The 20469-nt window shown below is 42.4% G+C and overlaps 1 protein-coding gene and 1 pseudogene across 1 annotated transcript; one reads left to right on the top strand and one right to left on the bottom strand.

Moving 5' to 3' along the window:
- Positions 1 to 1621: 1621 nt before the first annotated feature.
- On the top strand, positions 1622 to 2776 carry LOC146254466 (N-acetyllactosaminide beta-1,3-N-acetylglucosaminyltransferase 3 pseudogene; annotated as a pseudogene).
- Positions 2777 to 3629: 853 nt separating this feature from the next.
- Positions 3630 to 13771, bottom strand: jak3 (Janus kinase 3 (a protein tyrosine kinase, leukocyte)). Its single transcript, XM_084675869.1, has 24 exons — positions 13683 to 13771; positions 12842 to 13054; positions 12584 to 12701; positions 12290 to 12407; positions 11751 to 11890; positions 11316 to 11628; positions 11111 to 11233; positions 10716 to 10873; positions 10508 to 10619; positions 10214 to 10394; positions 9847 to 9971; positions 9447 to 9578; positions 8879 to 8966; positions 8417 to 8541; positions 8085 to 8223; positions 7712 to 7863; positions 7450 to 7600; positions 6433 to 6563; positions 5936 to 6125; positions 5443 to 5567; positions 5061 to 5233; positions 4585 to 4702; positions 4291 to 4404; positions 3630 to 4113 (listed from the first exon to the last, which is right to left on the bottom strand). Exons 2-24 carry the CDS (start codon positions 13038 to 13040, stop codon positions 4003 to 4005), a joined length of 3336 nt encoding a protein of 1111 aa, XP_084531995.1. The 5' UTR covers positions 13041 to 13054; positions 13683 to 13771; the 3' UTR covers positions 3630 to 4002.
- Positions 13772 to 20469: the final 6698 nt, after the last annotated feature.

Raw genomic sequence — 20469 nt, 5'->3', positions numbered from 1 at the left:
ACCACCAAAATACTGTCTGAAATATGCACTTACAATCCATGATATTCTTCTGTAACATCTATATGAGGTATTTGTACGCTTTGGATGAAAGTATCTGCTAAATGAATGAAATGTATTCTTTTAAATACAAAAATAAAGTGTAATTAAATGATCCATTCATAAATTAACGTTCTTTCTTAAGAAAACATTTCCAAAAATAACTTGACGTATTCAGTTGTTCCTTGGGTCTTGAACTTGTGAATAGCATCAGCAGCTTAACCCTCCTGTTATGTTCACAACTGGCTACAGGAATGTTGTTTGTGGATCATTGTGTGTAAATATATATATATATATGTATGTATATGAAATCAGAAAATAACTTACAATTTCAAATACATTTGACGTTATGTTTAATTTGTCAAGCAGACAGTTTTAAATAGGCCTATAAAAAAGTCCAGCTGAAAAATGAAGGATAGGAAGTGCAAAGTTCAAACAGTATTTCAGTGGTTAAACATTGCATTTCACCATGCAAAGTGCAAGAGTACTGAGCGAAAGAGCAACAATGACACATAAACTACAATATTTCATGGTCCGATGCAACAAGAACAGCATCATAGTGCAACATCATAAACAATTTAGTTTTTTTAACATACACTTTTACGTATGATTTCCTGCTATTGATTAGCAATCACATTTTTTGGGGCAAGTTGCAATATGTCCCTGGCGGGTGAAAGACAACTGGTGCTAGGCGGTCGAAGGTCCTGTGTATTTAGTGTATCCTGTTCTGAAGGAGCATCTGCTAAGTATCTGTGAAGGCAACTTTAATGAAAGATTATGTTACAATCTTTGCTCAGTCAAATTGCAGTGCACATATTAAGTACAAAGCTGGCCATTGATAAGGACTGTGATGTAGAACTCTGGTCATTGTATTGCACGTGTTTCCTTCTTACTTGATATTCATTTTTCATTCAAAGCAAGAGTCTTTGATTAAAGACTCTGATCCTTAAAGTAAAACCTACAAAGAAGGACAATCAGGTAAGGAAGAAAATCATGTAATCATTATGATGCTCAATGTTGCGCTACTTTTTAAAGCATTTGTAAAAGGCATTAGGTGTTCTGATATTTTTAGAATGTGCTCTGTAGACTGTTTATATCAGGACCATATAATAAGCCACAGTAGGCAACAGGTTATAGATTTGTGTGAAAACTGACAAGTTTTCAGACACACATAATACAGACCACACACATTGTCACTGTCATTTTTATTTTATATGTTGTAGGCTAATAGACTGCACTGTATGAAAAGTTGATTGATGTTATGTAAACTTTACACCCGGAAGAGGAGGAATCTCAAGGGAATAGTGTACATTTACATATTCAGTTCTCTATCTCAAAATATATGTATTTGTACTTGTTCACTCTGGGAAGCATGAGTACTGGCTATTGTTAAGCAGTCCTCCTTATTTCAACATTTAGCACCTGTTTATCAAAGCTTTGAACATTTGACGGCAAGTTTTGAGTAGATGCTATTTGAATAAGTATACCACATGCCTAATACTTTGTTTTTTTAGAATCACGTCTCACAGCCTCACCTAGATGTTTCAACTGATAAAATCTGTTTTCTTATTTCAGAGAAACAACAATGACGAGAAGGCCATCTCTTAACCTCAAATTAGTGGCTTTGCTTTTAATTGGAACTTTTGCCTCGGTTATCATCTTTGGTAAAGAGGCCCACCCTGCAGATGAGCCATCAGATAACATGCCGATAAACACAGAGGAATCAATGCCTGACCAAATAGCTAAGAAACCAGTCAGTGTACGATCAGATGCCGTCACATGGCCACCTTGTCAGCGTAATGAATCTGCATCCAACGTGACAGGCTTTTCTTCACTTCCCGGCCACATCCAAGACTTCCTGTATTATCGTCACTGCCGCCACTTTCCCATGCTGCTTGACGTACCTGATAAATGTGGAGGTCCACGGAACTCTGCTGATGTCTTCCTTCTGCTGGTTATTAAGAGCTCGCCTTGGAACTATGACCGCAGGGAGGTTCTACGTAAAACCTGGGCAGAGGAGAGAATCCAGAATGGTGTGTGGGTGCGTCGACTCTTCATCTCAGGAACCACAAGCTCGGGATTTGAGAAGTCAAAGCTGAACAACTTACTGGAGCTGGAAAACAAAGAACACCATGACATCTTGCAATGGGACTTCAGTGACACTTTCTTCAATCTAACACTGAAGCAGATTCTGTTTCTCGAGTGGATGGAGAGGAACTGCCCAGATGCTCGCTTCCTGCTCAACGGTGATGATGACATCTTCGCCAACACAGATAACATGGTAGAATACTTTCAAAGCCTCAAGGACAATGATGGAAGCAAGCATCTGTTTGAAGGTTCTTTGGCACATGTCGGTGGACCCATCAGAGACGGACAGAGCAAGTACTATGTGCCAGTTCAGGTACAAGAGTCAGAAACATACCCCCCCTATTGCTCAGGAGGGGGAATTCTCCTGTCAGGCTACACAGCTATGGTCATATACAAAATGTCTCAGTCAATAACCATATTGCCTATTGATGATGCTTACCTGGGGATGTGCCTGCAAAAGGCTGGTCTTGGCATCAAGTCCCACATCGGTGTTCGCTGTGAAGGATTCCACATTCCTTCTAAAAGGCTTGATGCCCATGACCCTTGTTTTTACAAGGAAGTTATTTTAGTACACAGATTTTTAGTACATCAGATTTACATCATGTGGCATGGAGTACGTGACCCTAACCTGAAATGTGTTGGAAAGACTTAGACGTGTTGATTTCCCAGGCGTCTCTCTTCAGTGATGAATGATGAATCTTACCATACGTTTTGTCAGCAATATAATTTGCAGATAGGGGTCAATTTACATCTGGCAACCTTCATCTGTGCCAGGACAGGGCTTCCATACATACATTTCTTCCCATTGGCACTTTGTTGCTTATCACAGTGTATGTTCATGTTTTGGCTTCCCGCAATGTTTTATGTGGCTATCTCGTTGTTAATGATCATTCACCTATGCACTTTTTGTAAAGCTCTCTCTTGGAAGTTGCTTTGGATAAAAGCATCTGCTAAATGAATAAACGTAAATCCTTCACATTTGGCCAAAAGAGATACTTTTGTGAAGTAAAGAGTTTTTGTAAAGTAATTGTACAATTCTGATCTCTATTGATGATATACAAATGTAGTAAACATGTGTGATGTGAGAATTCTAAACAACCGTGCTTTCATAATTACTTTCACTCATTCCAGGACATCATGTCCAACTGAATTAAGGTGTGTTATCGTGGTGTGCTTATGGACACAGTAAGGGTGTCACCCATTTAGTTTTTTCCCTAAACTAAAAACATAAATGAGTTTGGAGCTGGTTTTTGTGCGTTTTCCTTTTTGTATATATAAATTAGAGAAGATATTTTGTGAAGACTAATAAATTTTTGTAGATTATTTTTAAGATTGTTTCTGTAGTGTGAGAGAATGATTAATGTAATGAAGTAATGACTGTACACTTTCAAACTGTTTCAAGAAATATTTAATGTTATGTTGGAAAACTGTCTCCAGATCAGTGTGTCAAATGGTCTGTTGTCTGATTTTAGAGCTATTGGAGTAGTCAGGAAAATAAATCTTGGTTATGTGCTTATACCTTTTTATTCAAAGCGCAATCAAATGGCTGCAATTAACAATGAAGCAGATTCCATAACCAGAGTGCATTTAGAAGAATCGTCCAAAACTCACTTTCCATATTCCTGCATTAATTTTGCTTGATTTGTTCTTAAAGCTTTACAAAAAATTAAATTACATGTCAACAGTCAAACAAGAAAAACATGTCTGGTATACATATATAAGCTATGATGAATATTTATCTGATATTAAGGATGTGATTACAGTTGTTGTATAACATTTGTAATAATTGCTTTGGTTCCGATGATGTGGTCTAAGCCTGTGTTGTAATCAATAGTCAATACCATGCAGATCAATGCAAGGATTCTTTTCACAATTTTTTCACCCTTTTCTTTCCTCCTGAGTTATGTTCTCAATCTCCTCTGACAGGGTAGCGAAAGAAGGTCTCTCCTCTGAGTGGTAGGCCCAGCATTGCATCATTAAACTGTAAACCTGCAGTGACGCAATGTAAATCAGAGAAGGACATTGTTAGCTAAAGATACACAAATAATTTTGAATGTATTCTTCATCTGTCTATAAACTGATTAAAAAAGCATTTTTACGGTATAGGTTAGTTGTAATTATTTCCCTGTCTTGGATGAGAAAGGGAAGTATGTCTGGGGTTCTTACCCTTGGAGGGCAGTGAGGTGGGGTTGGTAACCTCCAGTTGTCCTTGAGGATATTGACCACATGCACTGAGACAGAAGGGCTCTGCATGTCGTTTCCTATACGCTGCAGGTAAAGCTAGGCAAGCGTGAAAAGAAAAGCAAAAAGTCACAGCTGCACAGAACGCAACAGACGTGAAAGACATGTACTATGATGTCTATAGGAGGTATAATATTGATTTGAGATTCTATCAATTTCCGGCAGGGGTTATCTTATGACAGCTGGTATATTCGGTGTCACATCACTTCAATGACTCACTTTCTTTGGGTTTTGAAGGTGTTCACAGTAGGAGAAGATCTCGTGAAGAACCACTCCAAAACTCCAAACATCTGACATGTGGGAGAACTTTGACTCAACGATTGACTCTGGTGCATACCTGCAACAGGTGATAAGCACTTTTTAAAAGACATCACTGCACTGCATTTAATATCAAGATGGCAGGAAACTCTACTGTGGATTGTTCTATTTGAAACGGAACATTGCTGCTTTGTGAATTACCTGACATTAAATTACTGAAAGTGGACTAGTTATACAACCCTTGGCCTGGTTTCCCGGTTACAGATTGTCCCACAGTATGAATCATGTGGGCAGATGTTGTGCCCAGTCTATTTAGCCTTCCATGAGGCTTAATATGTGTTAAATAACAATTATATTTCTACAGAAAGCAGAAGCTCAATGTTTGGAGGTATAATTCAGGATTGGTACTGCTGTACTGTCGATTGCATGATATTCACCAGAAAATGGGACTTTCTCCTGGGTGTTTTACGCGATAGTACTCTTTGTCAAAGGGAATGATCTTGGTAAGTCCAAAATCAGCTATTTTGACAAGCGTCTCCGTAGCTACGAGAATGTTCCGGGCTGCCAGATCCCGATGGACGTAGCGCATGGTCTGCAAATACTCCAGTCCCTTCATGCACACACAACAACACACTAGCAATCACATTTCTAAATGTGTCAGTGCAAATCATACAACAGACAGTCTTCATAACGCAACAACTACACACCATCAGACAAAATTGCAAATATGTTGAAATGTAACAACTTAGGGTTAGCGGGTGAAGATTGCCATGGTTAATATATTTTTGAGGACACAATGATTAAGAATTTGCCTCATACTTTACAAATCTGAGATGCAAAAAGCAACATCCTGCAGGTGTTAACGTTTTGACGGTTCTTGTCCAGGTAGCCAATCAGACTACCGTTTGGCAGGAACTCCATTACCAAGCTCATGCTGAGGCGACCTAGATGGAGTTGTAGTCAAAAGTGTAAATACACACTGCCAACAGTTGTTTATTTTATTTTTTTACTTGTCTCATTCTGTGTTCTTCTTTCTGTAACTATGTGTTTTTATGTTGCTGCCTGTCTTGGCCAGGTCTCCCTTGAAAAATAGATTTTTAATCTCAATGGGACCTTTCCTGGTTAAATAAAGGTAAAAAAAAAAAATGCTGTTCAACTGGAATTATCTGTACAAACATAGACATGAGCACAATACATACAATACTGTGTCCCATATGTCCAAAACTGTACTTATGTGTACGTGTGTGTGTGTGCGTGTGTGCGTGTGCGTGCGTGTGTGTGTGCGTGTGTGTGTGTGACCATGTTCTCGTACCCATGCTGTAGCATACCCCCATGTACTTTACAATGTATTCACAGTGAAGGGAGCGAATGGTGTTAATCTCTTTCTGGAAGTCTTCCGTGTTAGACTGCTTGTTGGGTTGAAGCTTTTTCACAGCAACCAGCTCTCCTGTGTTGTCCCCGAGAGGGTCATAGCGACACAGCTCAACGCTGCCAAAGTTGCCCTGAAAACCATATAGCAGGGTAGGGATGTAGTAAGTGTCTGAGAATGAGATTACATGCTAAAAATTATTGAACGTTTTGGGGAACGTTGCCTGAGAAGTGGTTCGCAAGTGGTTCCTAACCCTGGTCCTTGGGACCCCCTGTCCTGCATGTTTTAGATGTTTCCCTGCTCCAACACACCTGATTTAAATGAATGGTCGTTAACAGTCTTCTGCAGAGCTGGATAACGACCCATTCACTTTCATTCAACCACTGCTTTAAAGCCCTCCATATTTAGACGTTTAAGAGGCAGCAACTCTCAATGCATACTTTCCCCAGTTGACGTATGTAACGAAGATGCCTTTCTTCATATACAGACTGGTCCAACTGCTTTGTGTTTCGGACTTTACAGAAACCGTCTCTCTGTGGGAAGGTCTCAGCTGCATGTAGAATCACATAGTCTGGAACAAAGGCAGAGAGACAAGAATTTACATTTAGTCATTTAGCAGATGCTCCTACAGTAAGTACAGGGACATTCCCCCCGAGGCAAGTAGGGTGAAGTGCTTCGCCCAAGGAATCGATCCAGCAACCTATTGATTACTAGCCCTCACCGCTCAGCCATCTGACTACAGCCAACACTGTAAGACTTGTGGATGCCACTATCTTTGAGCAGTTCTTGTCATATAAACAGCATCAAACATAATGTCCTTTAAAATAATCAACTCAAATTAAAATCAAACACACTGGATGAAATGAAAATACTGTTTTGCATGACGATTGCATGACCACAGCCATGCCCCCCTGTTTTGGTTTTTCCCTGCCCTATTGTCTTCACCTGTGTTTGTCTCATTAGTTTAATTGTGTCCACTTGTGTGTCGTTTGGTGCTGTGTATTTAGGTTCCTGTTTTGTGTCTTTGTCTTGTCCTTACCCCTGTTATGTGAGTACCCTTTCTGTGTCCCTGGTTTTTTCATGAATAAACCCTTTGTTTCGACATGGCTGCATACTTCCTTTCATTTGGTTCCTTATTTGGTGTGGTTCTTCTGTCATGATGAGTGGTGGAGTAGGACCCAAACGCAAGGAAGGGTGCAGCCATGTCGAAACATTGGGGTTTGTCTTGACAGAAGTGAGAGGATTGAGAAGAAACTCACATAACAGGTAAAACAAGATAGAGTGGACTCAAAACAGGAACCTGATTACACAGAGACAAACCACTGAACGAGGCAGTTGAAGACAATAGGGCAGGGAAAAACCAAAACGACGGGGGGCACGTCTGTGCCTGTGACAGCTGTATATTTTGTGAAAACAATCTCAGTCAGTAGAGGCTCGTCTTTGTAATTGGGCGATACCTGATGTTATTAGACTGTTGAGCTGGCGTATGATGCTTCTGCAAGAAGGACGGAACTCGGGCTGGTAGGTCATGCACTGACTGACCAGGTCTGCCAGCTCAGTCCACTGGAAGAGAGGCAACTGCTGGTATTTCTTGTAAAACTGCAGCTTCTGAAAGACGAAATGAAGAGTTTTACAAAGTCTTGGTTTAGTCAGTCATTTTGGTGGTTTTTTCCCTTTATAGTTTACAGTGTCATCGGAGCAAGGAAGAGCAACGCCTGCCATTTCCAGGTCCCATCCCTGAAGTGGAGTCTCTCCGCAGTTGAATATCTCCCACAGTGTGGTGCCAAAGCTCCACTTATCGCACTCCAGCTCGGGTCTCTCTGGTGTCTCCACCAGCTCAGGGGCTAGCCACGGGATCCTGTCCAGCATCACTATACACACACGCACAGGGAACACACACATGCAACACAGACACAACACACATGCAACACAGACGCAACACACATGCAACACAGACGCAACACACATGCAGAGCACACAGTTAATGTTCACTGAAAGCAGCAGTATCTGGGTGAAGCAGAGACAAATGTATCTGACATAATTCATCTAAACATAACAAAAGGGATTGTATAAATGGCAGTGTGGGTGTTACCATGTCTGCCCAGCATTGCTACGTTGATCCCCGGGTCACTGAGCTTGATGAATGGGGAGCTGCCTTGTGATGCATCCCCCTCTCTGGCCAGGAGCAGATTTTTGGCACAGATGTTTCCATGAACAACGTTTTTCTCCTCCTATGTAGTCACAAATTCCTAAAGTATTTATTCCAATCACTGAGCAAGAGATAACTAACTGCCGATGACACAAAGGACATCTATTGACCACTTACACAATAGTATGGTTGATATAAAATGGCATGACTAGATATTGTATAGCTATGATCATATATTAGCTATGATCATACTAAGTTTAAAGGTCAAATCTTACCAGAAAGTTAAGTGCAGAGGCTAGTTGTTTAACTATGTCAAGTTTCCAGCTGACCGACACAGATTTTTCCCGTTTCAAATAGAGGTCAAGGGCTCCATACTTGACAAACTCCTGCACCATGATATCTAGAAGACGACACAACGAGAATACTAATATTTACTTCATTTTTCATATTATATTTACTTCCAATATTTATTTGATAAAAACTGTTTAATAAAAGCGTTTATAGTGCAGTTTCATGTGAGTTGCCCTTGCCAAACGTTATTCATTTAAGGCTGTTACAGTATGTGTGCTTACGATACATAAACACCCTGGGTGCAGGGCGGTTCACTAACCAACACTAACGAAAAGAAAGGACCTGACCCTTTGCACACATGTCTCACCCATGCCTTCCTGTAGATCCAGTTAGCGGTACATTGTTTAGGAGAATGGTCATTGTCACGTCAAGGAGGAACCACTTACTTTTGGATGAATGAACACTAATTCCATAGACCAGGAGAAAGTGCTTGTGGGAAATCTGGCTCATCACACTGGCAGCTTCAAAGAAGGACTTTGAGGAGAAAATAAGGAAACGGTACATTTACATTTAATCAATGAATTCAGGACCAGCTTTTTCGATCCGGAATATTTGGTCTATAGATGAAACAAGTGAGAAAAATAAAATACATTCACTAAAAGACTGTAGAAGAATGGGCACAAGTTATTTGTTGGGAATCGGGCTAGTAATCTGAAGGTTGCCAGTTCGATTCCCGGCCATGCAAAATGACGTTGTGTCCTTGGGCAAGGCACTTCACCCTACTTGCCTCGGGGGGAATGTCCCTGTACTTACTGTAAGTCGCTCTGGATGAAAGCGTCTGCTAAATGACTAAATGTAAAATGTAATATCTTTAAAAACAAGAAAGACACAATAGCCATTTTATAAGAACTAACAAGTTGATCTTACGGGGAGCCTCCTCCAAGCCTGGAGGAGATATACAAACACTTTTCTACACAAAACTTCACAAACATTTTTCTTGTACTAAGGACCTACCTCCCAACAGTTTTTATAACTGACATCCAGTTCTTTCAGCAGAACATTAGCCACATGTTTCTCCCCATTACAAAAGTCTGTCTTGGTGCCTCTGTAGATCCGGGTAAAGGACCCCTGGCCAAGACTCTCCACCTGAGGAATATTGTGAGATATTGACTACTTTCTTGACTACGATAAAAATAGCGGGCATTTATTCCACTCAGGATATGATTAAAGGAAGCATGCAGTACAAAGAGAGCGATGTGACACTGGGACCACAGAAAGCACTGTGTACCTCTCAGAACATTCGTTTGAATCCCATCTGGTTTCCAAACACCGCGTGCAACCAAAGAAAACACTTAATAGCCACAACAAAGTAAATAATCAATCCTCTGTATTAAAAGCAACTTGCAGGAGTTACCAGAGCCAGGTCCGTGTATTTGATCATCTGAAACTGGATGTGACTGGGCTTGTTCCTCTGTGGGGCAGGTGACCCATGGGAGACCATTGAGCTACCACTTCGCATGATGATCAGGTTGGTAAGCTCTGTACTCACAACACACATTAAAAAACGGTTTATTCTGAATGTTTCTTCAGTATTATGAACAGGTATAGGCCCCAACAGCATGTTTTGTAGTTGTACAGAAATAGTAAAAATGCCTTTATGAGCTTAGACGCACCACATTACCAGAATATTAACCAAATACTTAAATGAGTTACGTTGCATTGAGAATGCAAATGAATCGATGACAATTCTTTGCAACCGTTTTTCTCTTGCTGTGCTGTACCTTTAGACTTGGGCGGACAGCAGCGTCCTAACTTGACAGGGACTTCCCCCAGCAGCAGTTTGTTGCGTTGATAGAAGCCTGTGAGCTCTCTCAGAGTGTGGAAGGACTTTTGGACACCTGGCAGACTGAAGTGCTCCTTCTTGGTGATGAGGCAGTCCTTGTAGTCCACTCCAAGAGGGTCCTGCAAACACAGCCACGGTTTGGAGGTTTGGGACACAGCGGTCGGTCAACTTGACTCGCTGAAAAGTGGTTCTTCCTCCAAAGATGATTCGTCAAAATGGGTATAATGGTTACCTGTACACAGACGGAGAGGAAGTACTTGTCGTGGTCTTGAGGACTGTGTCGGAGGAGGAATGTACCTGGTCTTGCACCTGCTCTTTTCAGCTTGTTTACAGCAAACTCTGACCTGGTTAAATTGACATGTATTAAATACATACGTTTCCCTGCAAAAAATTTTTCTGTTTGTTGTCTTTGGGTTTCCTTGATGTTTTAAATGGCTCACGTGATTGGCCCATGGCAGTGGTTTTCAAAATCATCGAGATGAGTCGGCGGGGCAACATCTTGACAGAAGTAGTGGCTGGAATCTGTGGTCAGCCGGAAGTACCCGTCAACCAGTGATACAAATGACAGGGCTTCTCTGAGAGTTTGAAACTTGGTTTCCTAAAGGGAAAAAAAGAAATAGTTCTTAGTCCCCAATAATGCATTAATAAACAAATAAAAAGAAACCGATCAAAGTCGGATTGCTTAATTATATTTACATGGACAGATGTGGCCCATTTGGGTGTCATCCATTTAAGCCAGTAAACATAGACTGAATATTTCAATGACAACGGATTAAACATTAAGTATGTCGTTACAAATTATGAATTCAATCTTGAAATAATATTGTCAACAAACCAAACATCTGTCATCTTCCCTGGTGACTGTAACCACTCTGCTGTCTCTGGATGTCTGCTCATGGAACTCTCTAGTAATGCTGATGTCAATAATTTCTTGGAAGTCACAGAAAGTCTTCCATTCCTAAGCAAAAGGAGTGTCAACACGTGTTATATTGACGGAAACACACAAAGTGACTTTGTAACCTGTGATGATCAATTCGTACCGGAACGCCAGCGGTAGTCTGACCGTCGCTGGTCTGAATGCCGCCCTCTCCAGAGACCAGTAGGAGGCTGAAGGTGGAGCCTTGGCCCTGCATCTGGGAGGTGCTACCGGTCCCCTTGAAGGTCTCCGTCCACAAAGAGGGCTCCACCCCAGCCAACTCTATCAGGTACTTCAGCTTCAGGCTGGAAGCATCCACGGAACAGCCTCCCAGCTTCTTCAGGAAGCGCTTCAGAGTGTTGCGGGTCCAGTAGCGATACAGGCGGTTTCGCTTCTGGATGTTGGTCCGGTGTGTCTCTGGGAGACATGACTTGTAACTGAAAAGGATTTAACGTCGGGGCAAAAAGAAAAAAACGTTGTATGCGATTTTCCGACGAAATGGTCTTTCAAACATCTGCTTGAATGGTCTTGTTGTTTGTGACATCTGTTTGGAGGTTACCTGACAGTTCTGCAGATCTCTCTTATGCTCAGGTGCTGTTCCTCCGACAGTCTCCACAGGTCCAGCACTGCCAGGCCAAAACATTCGTCCTGGGCAGGAGGCGTGACCCCCACGTGGCCTTTCACAAAGTCACTACGACACTGCATGTAAACAAAAGTGGAGTAGCATAAACAGTTTAAAAGGCAGCAATAAATACCTGGGGTGCACAATATTACTGGGATGTAGCAGATAGTATGGTTGGTTTTGTCTTCGTCTGAAGATTCCAGAGCAACCAAGCGTTCATAGTAAATGTTTTTAAAATCAGACTTCATCCAAAAGGTACATACAGAACTGAACACACTGCACGACATTACAGGAAGGAATATAGAAGCAGGACTTAAACCCATGGTATAGTGCACACAAGGCACATTGCTAGAATGACGCCTCATCACAGTAAGCTACCCAGGAGTTATGTCGTAGAATTTCACCCCCTACATCATTTTATTACGCACACAAGCTGAATATGACAGTAACCACTACGAGTTAAACTGTAGGCCTACCTGGGCAAAGAGATAATCAATGACACAGTAGTCAAGTACTGGACTGATCCTGCCTCTCATGAGACTGAAGCGATGAGATGTTTTTGTCCCCTGGCCAAACCAGTTGGCAAAGAAGAACCTTGAGAAGAACAAGGAAATGATATCCACTCAAGTTAAAACATAATTGGGTGACATTGCAAAACCACCCCTTTTCTTTGGTGCAAACACATTTCTAAAATCCCTTTTTGTTAACATCAATCTCCATGACACCGTTTCACAAAACAGTGAAAAGAATTTGCCAAACTTGTTACCTACCTTACTCGATACTGAACCAAAGTCTTTTCCTCTGTGTTGAAAACATGCGTTGGAGGATACCAGAAAGAAAGATCAGAAGACGCCAAAGCAAACAGGCTTTGGTACACAGGCAGGATTCCTGATGAGACACATTTCACATTGATATTGATGAGCGATAAAAAATTATAATTTTAAGACACTGATTGTGTACAACACATCAGTGTGTACTAATGCAATCTGTTTATAACACAGAAAGAAGTCAAAATACCAAACTCTCACCACATTGTTTTGCTGCCTGAATGCAGACACCTTCAGCAGACTCCTGGCCCGAGGATATGTGAAAGGTTTTTCCTTCCTTTGTGGCCGGGAGAAAGTAGAGATGGACTTGTAATCCTGGGCCCAGGCTTAAGCTTGATCTCTGGCTGCCTGCCCTGTCTCTGTTTACCAGTGGCGCAGTCTCCTCCTCTGAGGCATCCATAACTAAAACGACACCTTTGGAGGGGAGGGGGGGGCAAACAACATGTTGGACAATGCATTTGGATTATTTTGTAGCAGGACCGGATTAAGTGCAGCACACATTCTGTGGTAGAACTTTTTTGATGTCGTCAGGGACTATTTTTGTCACATGATGTAGCCTACTATGATATACTAACGACTTGTTGAAAGAAACTCAATATTTGGGTTGAGAATGTGACTGAAACAATATCAAAATGTATTTGCTACACTGTTTCTAATCTTTCTACAGTGTAGGGGTTCTCCGTCAAGTAAATATGGCTACGGTTCCTGTAGTCACACTCTGACTAATACTTATACATCCGGTGGTAAGTCTCACAGACACAAAGACTACAAACACTACTCACAAAACGTTAACAAATCAACAGCAAAGTCAAAGAAAGAATAAGTTTAACTAGTACGGTGTGTTAGGAAATTAGACTAAAGACATCACATTAATTCTGCTTTACTGTAGCTGTTGTCACCCGATGATCAATTGAAATATACCATATAGACCATTCCACTCATACAACACGTACATCAAAAACCAACGTGTTTTACTCAACTCTCAAATTTAAAGGGAAAAGATTTCAATTTAAAAGGTTAGTTGTCTAGAAAGTTTGTTTACCTGTAGGTCCTTATTTTGATCACGTATAAATGTTGTGTTTTGTTTGTTTGAAGCTCTCATATAGAGGGGGAAAGTTTCCTGTTTAAGACAGCCCACAAAAAGGAAACACGTCACTATTTCTAATCCATGTTTGCATCTAGACATTTTTTATTTCCTCTGCTGTGTAGTAAAGAAGAAATTATAATCAAGAATGACAATCATTTTACACTGTGTAAAAGTCGACGGTATATCTATCTTACAAACGTGTCGAACAAAAATTAGGTTAATAAAGTACAAAACACATCTTGGTACAAGAAGTTGGTACAAGACCCCCCCCCCCATGAAACCCAGCATTTTCTAAATCCAAGGCAGATAGTTAGGACTAACCTCCACAGGGCCAGTGCAAACAATTTGAAACTTTTCTTACACACAAATAAATGCCGTGGCAGAATTCAAGCAGTTGGCCTACATCACTTTCAGTTGGTGAGGAAGCGGAAACGAGAGGGCTTCTGAGTTGTGGTTTCCTTTGAGTGGAGAGTTTGTAAAGAGTCAGCAGTGACATGCGACAACAGGAGTGGGCTCATATCCTCATGAGAGAGTGTTTTGCACATGGTTGACAAAAGAAAAAAACAAGAACACTAACAATACAGGGTAGTTAAAGTCAGGAGATGGTACCTTGACCTCATGAACTTATCCGCAAACTATTCTAAGGAAGGACGATTGATTGAACTTGCCTTTCATTTGTACAATCACAGAGCTTCATTCGTATTCACGGTGGCACAGCTCAGAATAGAGCACTTATTCTGTCCTCCACGCCAACACGTTCAAAGGACCAGACGAACCGTTGCCTCCTGGATGGCGTGCCAGCCCGCGCTTCAGCCCGAGGCGGCGAGCAACTGGGGAATACCGCGTTGAAAACGGCCCCATGCTACGAAGGACCCTTTCTCCCTTTTCATATTGCCTTTCGCGTCACTTCAAAGTAGATCTGTTAGCGTGGGTTGAGGGGTGAACGAGGGCCTGTGAAGGTGGAGAGCGAGGGGGGGTGGGGGGTGGGGGGGGGGGTTGGGCATGGGGGCTGAGGTAGGGCTACAATGTGACTAGTTGAAGCCCTTCACTTCAAAATGGGGAACAGTGTTCACTTTGATTTTCCAGATAGTTCCGTGGACCGCGAGTGATGTGTATAAATGACAGTCAAGGTTTATAGGACCAGAAGACATGGGGGAGGGACGTGATCTGTAAAGGGTTTAGACAGTCACGGTGAAGGTGTATGAATGTTAAGACATTAATTTCAACAGCAAGATAAATAAAAATCTCAACGGAAGAAAAAAAACTGTTGCCTTGCAGAGTACTGGCAGAACAACTGTCCTAATAGCCAATGAAAGCCATAAACAGTTGCTATGGAGGACTAAAATAAGTGATCTTTGTGTGTCCTCAATGCGCAGTGGCCACCAGCCCCACTTCTCTTATGCCACAGTATTGATTCTGCGAGTCAGTATCTCCATAAGGAGATGAAGACATGGGTGCTCTCAGCAGGATAGCTCCACTAATGACATACATCAGAATGTATCAGAGATATCCATCTCTGATACATTCAGATTGACCATATTATGGGTTTATATTACACAGAATCCAACTGTGTAGACAAGTTGTCCATCTCTGGTGATGACATTGAGTCCGTCGTCATCAATCCCCTCCTAAAGAGGCTGTTTGCGCCTCCATTGTACACCCATCACTTGGGTGAAATGGTGTGTGTGAGCTTGACATAGGTCACTGGTCAGAACAACAAGGTAGCCCCAAACATTGCGAGCAGCCAAAACATGAAGCATACATTGTGAAAACCAAATAAATGCCAAAGGGAAGAACCATAAGAGCATGCAGTTAAACAAGTTACAATTAAACAACATGAAACTCAAAAAGTGCGAGTACAATTAAACAACATGAAACTCAAAAAGTGCAAGTGTACCTGTAGAGAAAAAAATCAACAGTAAAAATATTTCAGTGAGAACAATTATTTAAATCCGTTACAACTAACCAACAAGAACGAAAAGTCTCTCAATAAGAGTCATTGTGATCCTGGAGGAAATTGGCATCAGGTCCAGTCAAGCATTCCCAAGCATTCCTAAGTGCCGTTGTACTCCCAATTTCAAGACAGAATTTTGTGTCTTGAAAAAAAGAAAGAAATCTATTACGTTGTTGTTGTCTTGTAACAGCTGCCAGGGTTTCTACCTGGGATGCAGGATATTGTCTTTAACAAGACCCTGATGAATTAGCGGATATTCAAACAACTTAATCAGAAACCTCTCTCTCCTTTAAAATCTATGGGTATGTTTACGTTGACGGGAGAAGAATGAAGAGCTGACATTTTGACAGGTAATTTCTGGCAGTGTATTGATCTATTTACCCATCTTGGCTCTGTAGAGACAACCGTCTACCTAGAGGGATGGATAGAGAAGGAAGAAAAGATGGCAAAAAGAGATTGGATAGAGACATGGACAGAGAAAGAGAAGAAAGGAGGAGAATGACAGCGAAAGAGAGAGAAAGAGAAATAGTGAGAGAGAGAGAGAAAAATAGTGTGAGAGAGAGACAGTGTTAAAGTGGTTCACAACTCTGATCAATGTCTCAAATTAAGAGCAATGGTATCATGACACGGGCAATCCTGGCACTTATGGCCCTAAAAGGTGAAAAAAAAAAAAACTGGCTTCCCATTGAGCCAAGAGTTTACCTTCACAAAAGGAGACATCAAAAGAGAGAAAAAGAGAGGGGGTATTTAGATGGCTTAAGACGCACATGTTCCGGGAGTACAACGGTACTTGGGAATGATTTGCTGGACCTGATACTAGTTTCCTCCAGGATCTCAATGACTCTTATTCAGAGACTTGTTGCTCATGTTGGTTAGTTGTAACTGATTAAAATTTATTTTACTTGCTAATTTTACTGTTGATTGCTTTTCTACATGTACACTCTTGCACTTTTTAAACATGTTGTTTAATTGTAACTTGTTTAACTGCATGCACTTATGGTTCTTCCCTTTGGCACTTATTTGTTTTGTTCACAATGTATGCTTCATGTTTTGGCTACCCGCAATGTTTGGGACTATCTCGTTGTTATGATCAGTGACCTATGCACTTTTGTAAAGCTCTCTCTTAGAAGTCGCTTTGGATAAAAGCATCTGCTGAATGAATAAATGTAAATGTGTTACCATAGTAATGATGGGGTTAGAGCATTGCACATCCCCTCCTCCTCCCCGGTTGTCGTGAGAGGCTGAGGCTGGTTCTGCAGGTGTTGGTATAGCTGTGGAAGGTGGGGAACACAATAACACATCCTCAAATGTGTGAACACACACATATACACACACACACACACACCCATTTCATTTCTTCCCAAGGGTGTCTTCACATCAGTTGCAACTAAAGATAGCATATTCATATAATACAGAGATCGATTAGATAAAGTGTAAATTAATGTTTTTGTTTTCCAACTGGAGCATGTTTTGTTCCAGCGTACCACTGTTGCTTGGTACGAGATTCCCCTCCCTCTCTCCCTCGCTACATAACGCTGCCATATACAGTATGAAGGTGCTAATGATTTGTTGATGAGGTAATCCTACTGAGGCCTCACTCTGCTTTACATTGAAGCTGTGATGCTGGAGAACGTATCAACACACATGATTTAAGAGCTGGCTACACGCACATTGAAATCTGTGTAAGAGATACTGGAATTGCTTGATTGACTTGGTAAAGATTTGAGGAGTTGGTGGGATTGGAGAATAGGAGCATACAGTTGGTTCTCAGAGGAGACAACCTCAACCTAAACGTCTCAGACATGTTTAGGTTGTCAAAGTCCCCCATTTCAATCCCAGGAACTGGCATATTCCCAAAACTTGACAAGTCAGTTAAAGTTGACTGTGTGTGTTTTAAAGTTGACTGTGTGTGTTTTAGGGAGTTCTAAAGGCATCACTTGTTCATAAATCCCTACATAGGCAGGGTATTCATCTACGTCATGAGACCAGTCACAGTACTTTTATGAACAGCAGCAATTAAAAACTCATCCTTCAACCACCCCTTTTATCTCACCGCCATTGAAGTAACGAGCATCCACAATAACACTAAGAGTCTTCTCGATGCATGTCTTTGAATTATTCAGAAGCAGTCAGTCTATGACTCGTCTGGTCATGTGTGCTGATGATTTGAAGTGCTGTTCAATTCTCCTTCGTTGGTACCTCTTCTCCAAGATCCACAACAAGTTCTCAAAAGACTTGAGTTTACCAAGCTCTTAATACCCTTAATTACTATCGACCAAACAAACGCAGAACTCTCCCTGACTGCACTCTGGCACTCTCCTTTCGTGTTCCGGAACAACATGTTATTTACCCTCTCTCCCGCATCTGGCATTTCCGAGGGCCTAACAGTCTTTCCATTCTTTGTTCGACAAACACTCACATCCACCTCATGTAATTTTAGGACTGATTATAGCACACAAAAATATGTTCTTTCAGCCCTTTTAGGAAAACGGACACAAACACGAATCCACAAAGGAATTGTGTCGCTTCTTTTGACACTTCACAGCAGCAGGACAACGATCTGTCCCGTCTTTGGAACTGTGCATATCTGTCTGCATATTCCCCAAGGTTCCGGGCCAGTACCTTTGGGCAGGAAGCCACACCCACCTGTTGAAGGCCACATCCACCTGTTGGAGGCCCTCTGGCCTCTGATTGGCCGGGCGGGTTTGAAGGACACACCTCTGTGTCCTGTGATCCTGGAGAGTTGTCTTGGATACAGCCTCGAGCGCTGTCTTGTCACAGGCTCTGCTCTTATCGTGGGAATGGAGGAGAGAGGGGCGGACAGGAGGGAGGAAGAGGAGAGGGGATGAGGTAGGCTGTATGCCAGTCTTTTCAATGCCACTAGTAATCCCCACAGACCGAGGATGCTCAAGGTGGATCAGATTGTGTCTGTGCCTTATTTCAGTCTATTCTTTTCCTCTGGAACACACACACACGCACATACACATACACACACACAAATCCCTGCCAGGTCAGTCTCTCCTCACACCTGCTAACAAGGATATAACAAACCTGACTGGTGAACAGCAAGCTAACCTGGGTCTCCCTATCAAACCGGGAAGAACGTGGTCTGTTTTAAAACCTTTTCCATCTCCTTCTTCTGTGTTAACTGTGATTGCTTGTGTGGGATGGAACGTACCCTTGGTAATAAATTGCATGGTGTAGCCAGTCCAGATTAGTCTCTTAGTCTGTGATTGTAGGAGGCAGGAAGCCTGCTCCTAAGGGCCCATAATGAGGACGTTCATTTCATTTTCATTTCCTTTCAGACTTGCTGCTGTTGTGATTGCACCCCCTGCTGGGTGACCACCAGCATGAAAAACAGGCGCCGGGAGACACTGTCGAATACAGCCAGGCAGCAGCTGCATTCAAGTGGCAAAGTAATTCCCTAACCAGGCTGGGATCATCTCGATGATGGATAACGACGACCGTTCCTAGACGATCGAACGGTTTGAACGTGAATCCTCGCCTCGTATGGACATCCAGACATCTCTTACCACAGCGAATCAAGGCGAAACGGCAAAAGTAAATAAATATGCAAACTCGACAGGAGTCCTCCTAACACAATTTCCGACAACTCCTTGAACATGCACACAGGCTAATAAAACGTGCCAATCCCTCCAAGTGGTCAGCCTACGTTCTCCTCTTTACTCTCTGTCGCAGGTCCTGAGACACGGCGTTCCTTCCACAACCACTCTCTTATCCACTCATGAATTAAACATGAGAGCCGGGATTATAATAATTGTTTACCAATCGGAAACCACCTTGGGCACAATTCATCGTTCAGAGATGCCAATACAGTAACAATGCCCAGGAAGTCTCCGCCTCGACACTCGATAAATGCCATTAATTTATTCTGCGGTGAAATTAATGCACGTCCATATTGCTGAGCGCAACATTGCTCAAGTCCGCTCGGATGTCCGAGGCCTCCCAAAGGTGCAGAACACCTAGAGGAGGGAAGCTGGAGGTCAAGAAGAGGGGGCCGAAAAGTAGAGAGAGGGGTGAGGAGAAGAGAGAAGAGGGGAGGGGGTAAAAAGGAGAGAGAGGGGTGAGGAGAAGAGAGAAGAGGGGAGGGGGTAAAAAGGAGAGAGAGGGGTGAGGAGAAGAGAGAAGAGGGGAGGGGGTAAAAAGGAGAGAGAGGGGTGAGGAGAAGAGAGAAGAGGGGAGGGGGTAAAAAGGAGAGAGAGGGGTGAGGAGAAGAGAGAAGAGGGGAGGGGGTAAAAAGGAGAGAGAGGGGTGAGGAGAAGAGAGAAGAGGGGAGGGGGTAAAAAGGAGAGAGAGGGGTGAGGAGAAGAGAGAAGAGGGGAGGGGGTAAAAAGGAGAGAGAGGGGTGAGGAGAAGAGAGAAGAGGGGAGGGGGTAAAAAGGAGAGAGAGGGGTGAGGAGAAGAGAGAAGAGGGGAGGGGGTAAAAAGGAGAGAGAGGGGCGAGGAGTTTAGTTAAGGAGATGGGGAGATGCGCCTGCAGTGGTGGGATAAGAAAGGAAGGATGAAGAGAATGAGGGATAGATAGAGAGAGAGAGCTGCTGTCAATAGCAGTGAGTGCTGCTTTGTTATTGGCTCTCCCCGGAGAGCTGCTTGCTGACTGGCCGCTCGATGGACCAGCAGTGACCATGTGAGTGACGTGTGTGTGTGTGTGTGTTTGGGAAAGAATGTGTGCTTTTGTCTGTGTGAACGTGTGTGTTTGCTCGCGTGTCTGAGAGAGAGTGTGTAGTCCGGAGGCCTCTGATATTGTTTACTCACAAGGTTTCCCCC

The sequence above is a fragment of the Hypomesus nipponensis genome, chromosome 16, assembly GCF_054491055.1.
Source record: "Hypomesus nipponensis isolate SF chromosome 16, ASM5449105v1, whole genome shotgun sequence".
Lineage (NCBI taxonomy): Eukaryota > Metazoa > Chordata > Actinopteri > Osmeriformes > Osmeridae > Hypomesus > Hypomesus nipponensis.
This window is presented reverse-complemented; position numbering and strand designations above follow the sequence as displayed.

What these genes read in the sequence shown, in the direction of transcription:
- jak3 (XM_084675869.1), bottom strand. Translation starts at nt 13,040, where the DNA reads ATGGATGCCTCAGAGGAGGAGACTGCGCCACTGGTAAACAGAGACAGG. An exon ending in AGGGATGGGACCTGGAAATG is followed by an intron (nt 7,601 to 7,711) that starts GCAGGCGTTGCT and finishes TTCGTCTTTCAG; the next exon opens with AAGCTGCAGTTTTACAAGAA. An exon ending in ACATACGTCAACTGGGGAAA is followed by an intron (nt 6,126 to 6,432) that starts GTATGCATTGAG and finishes TATGGTTTTCAG; the next exon opens with GGCAACTTTGGCAGCGTTGA.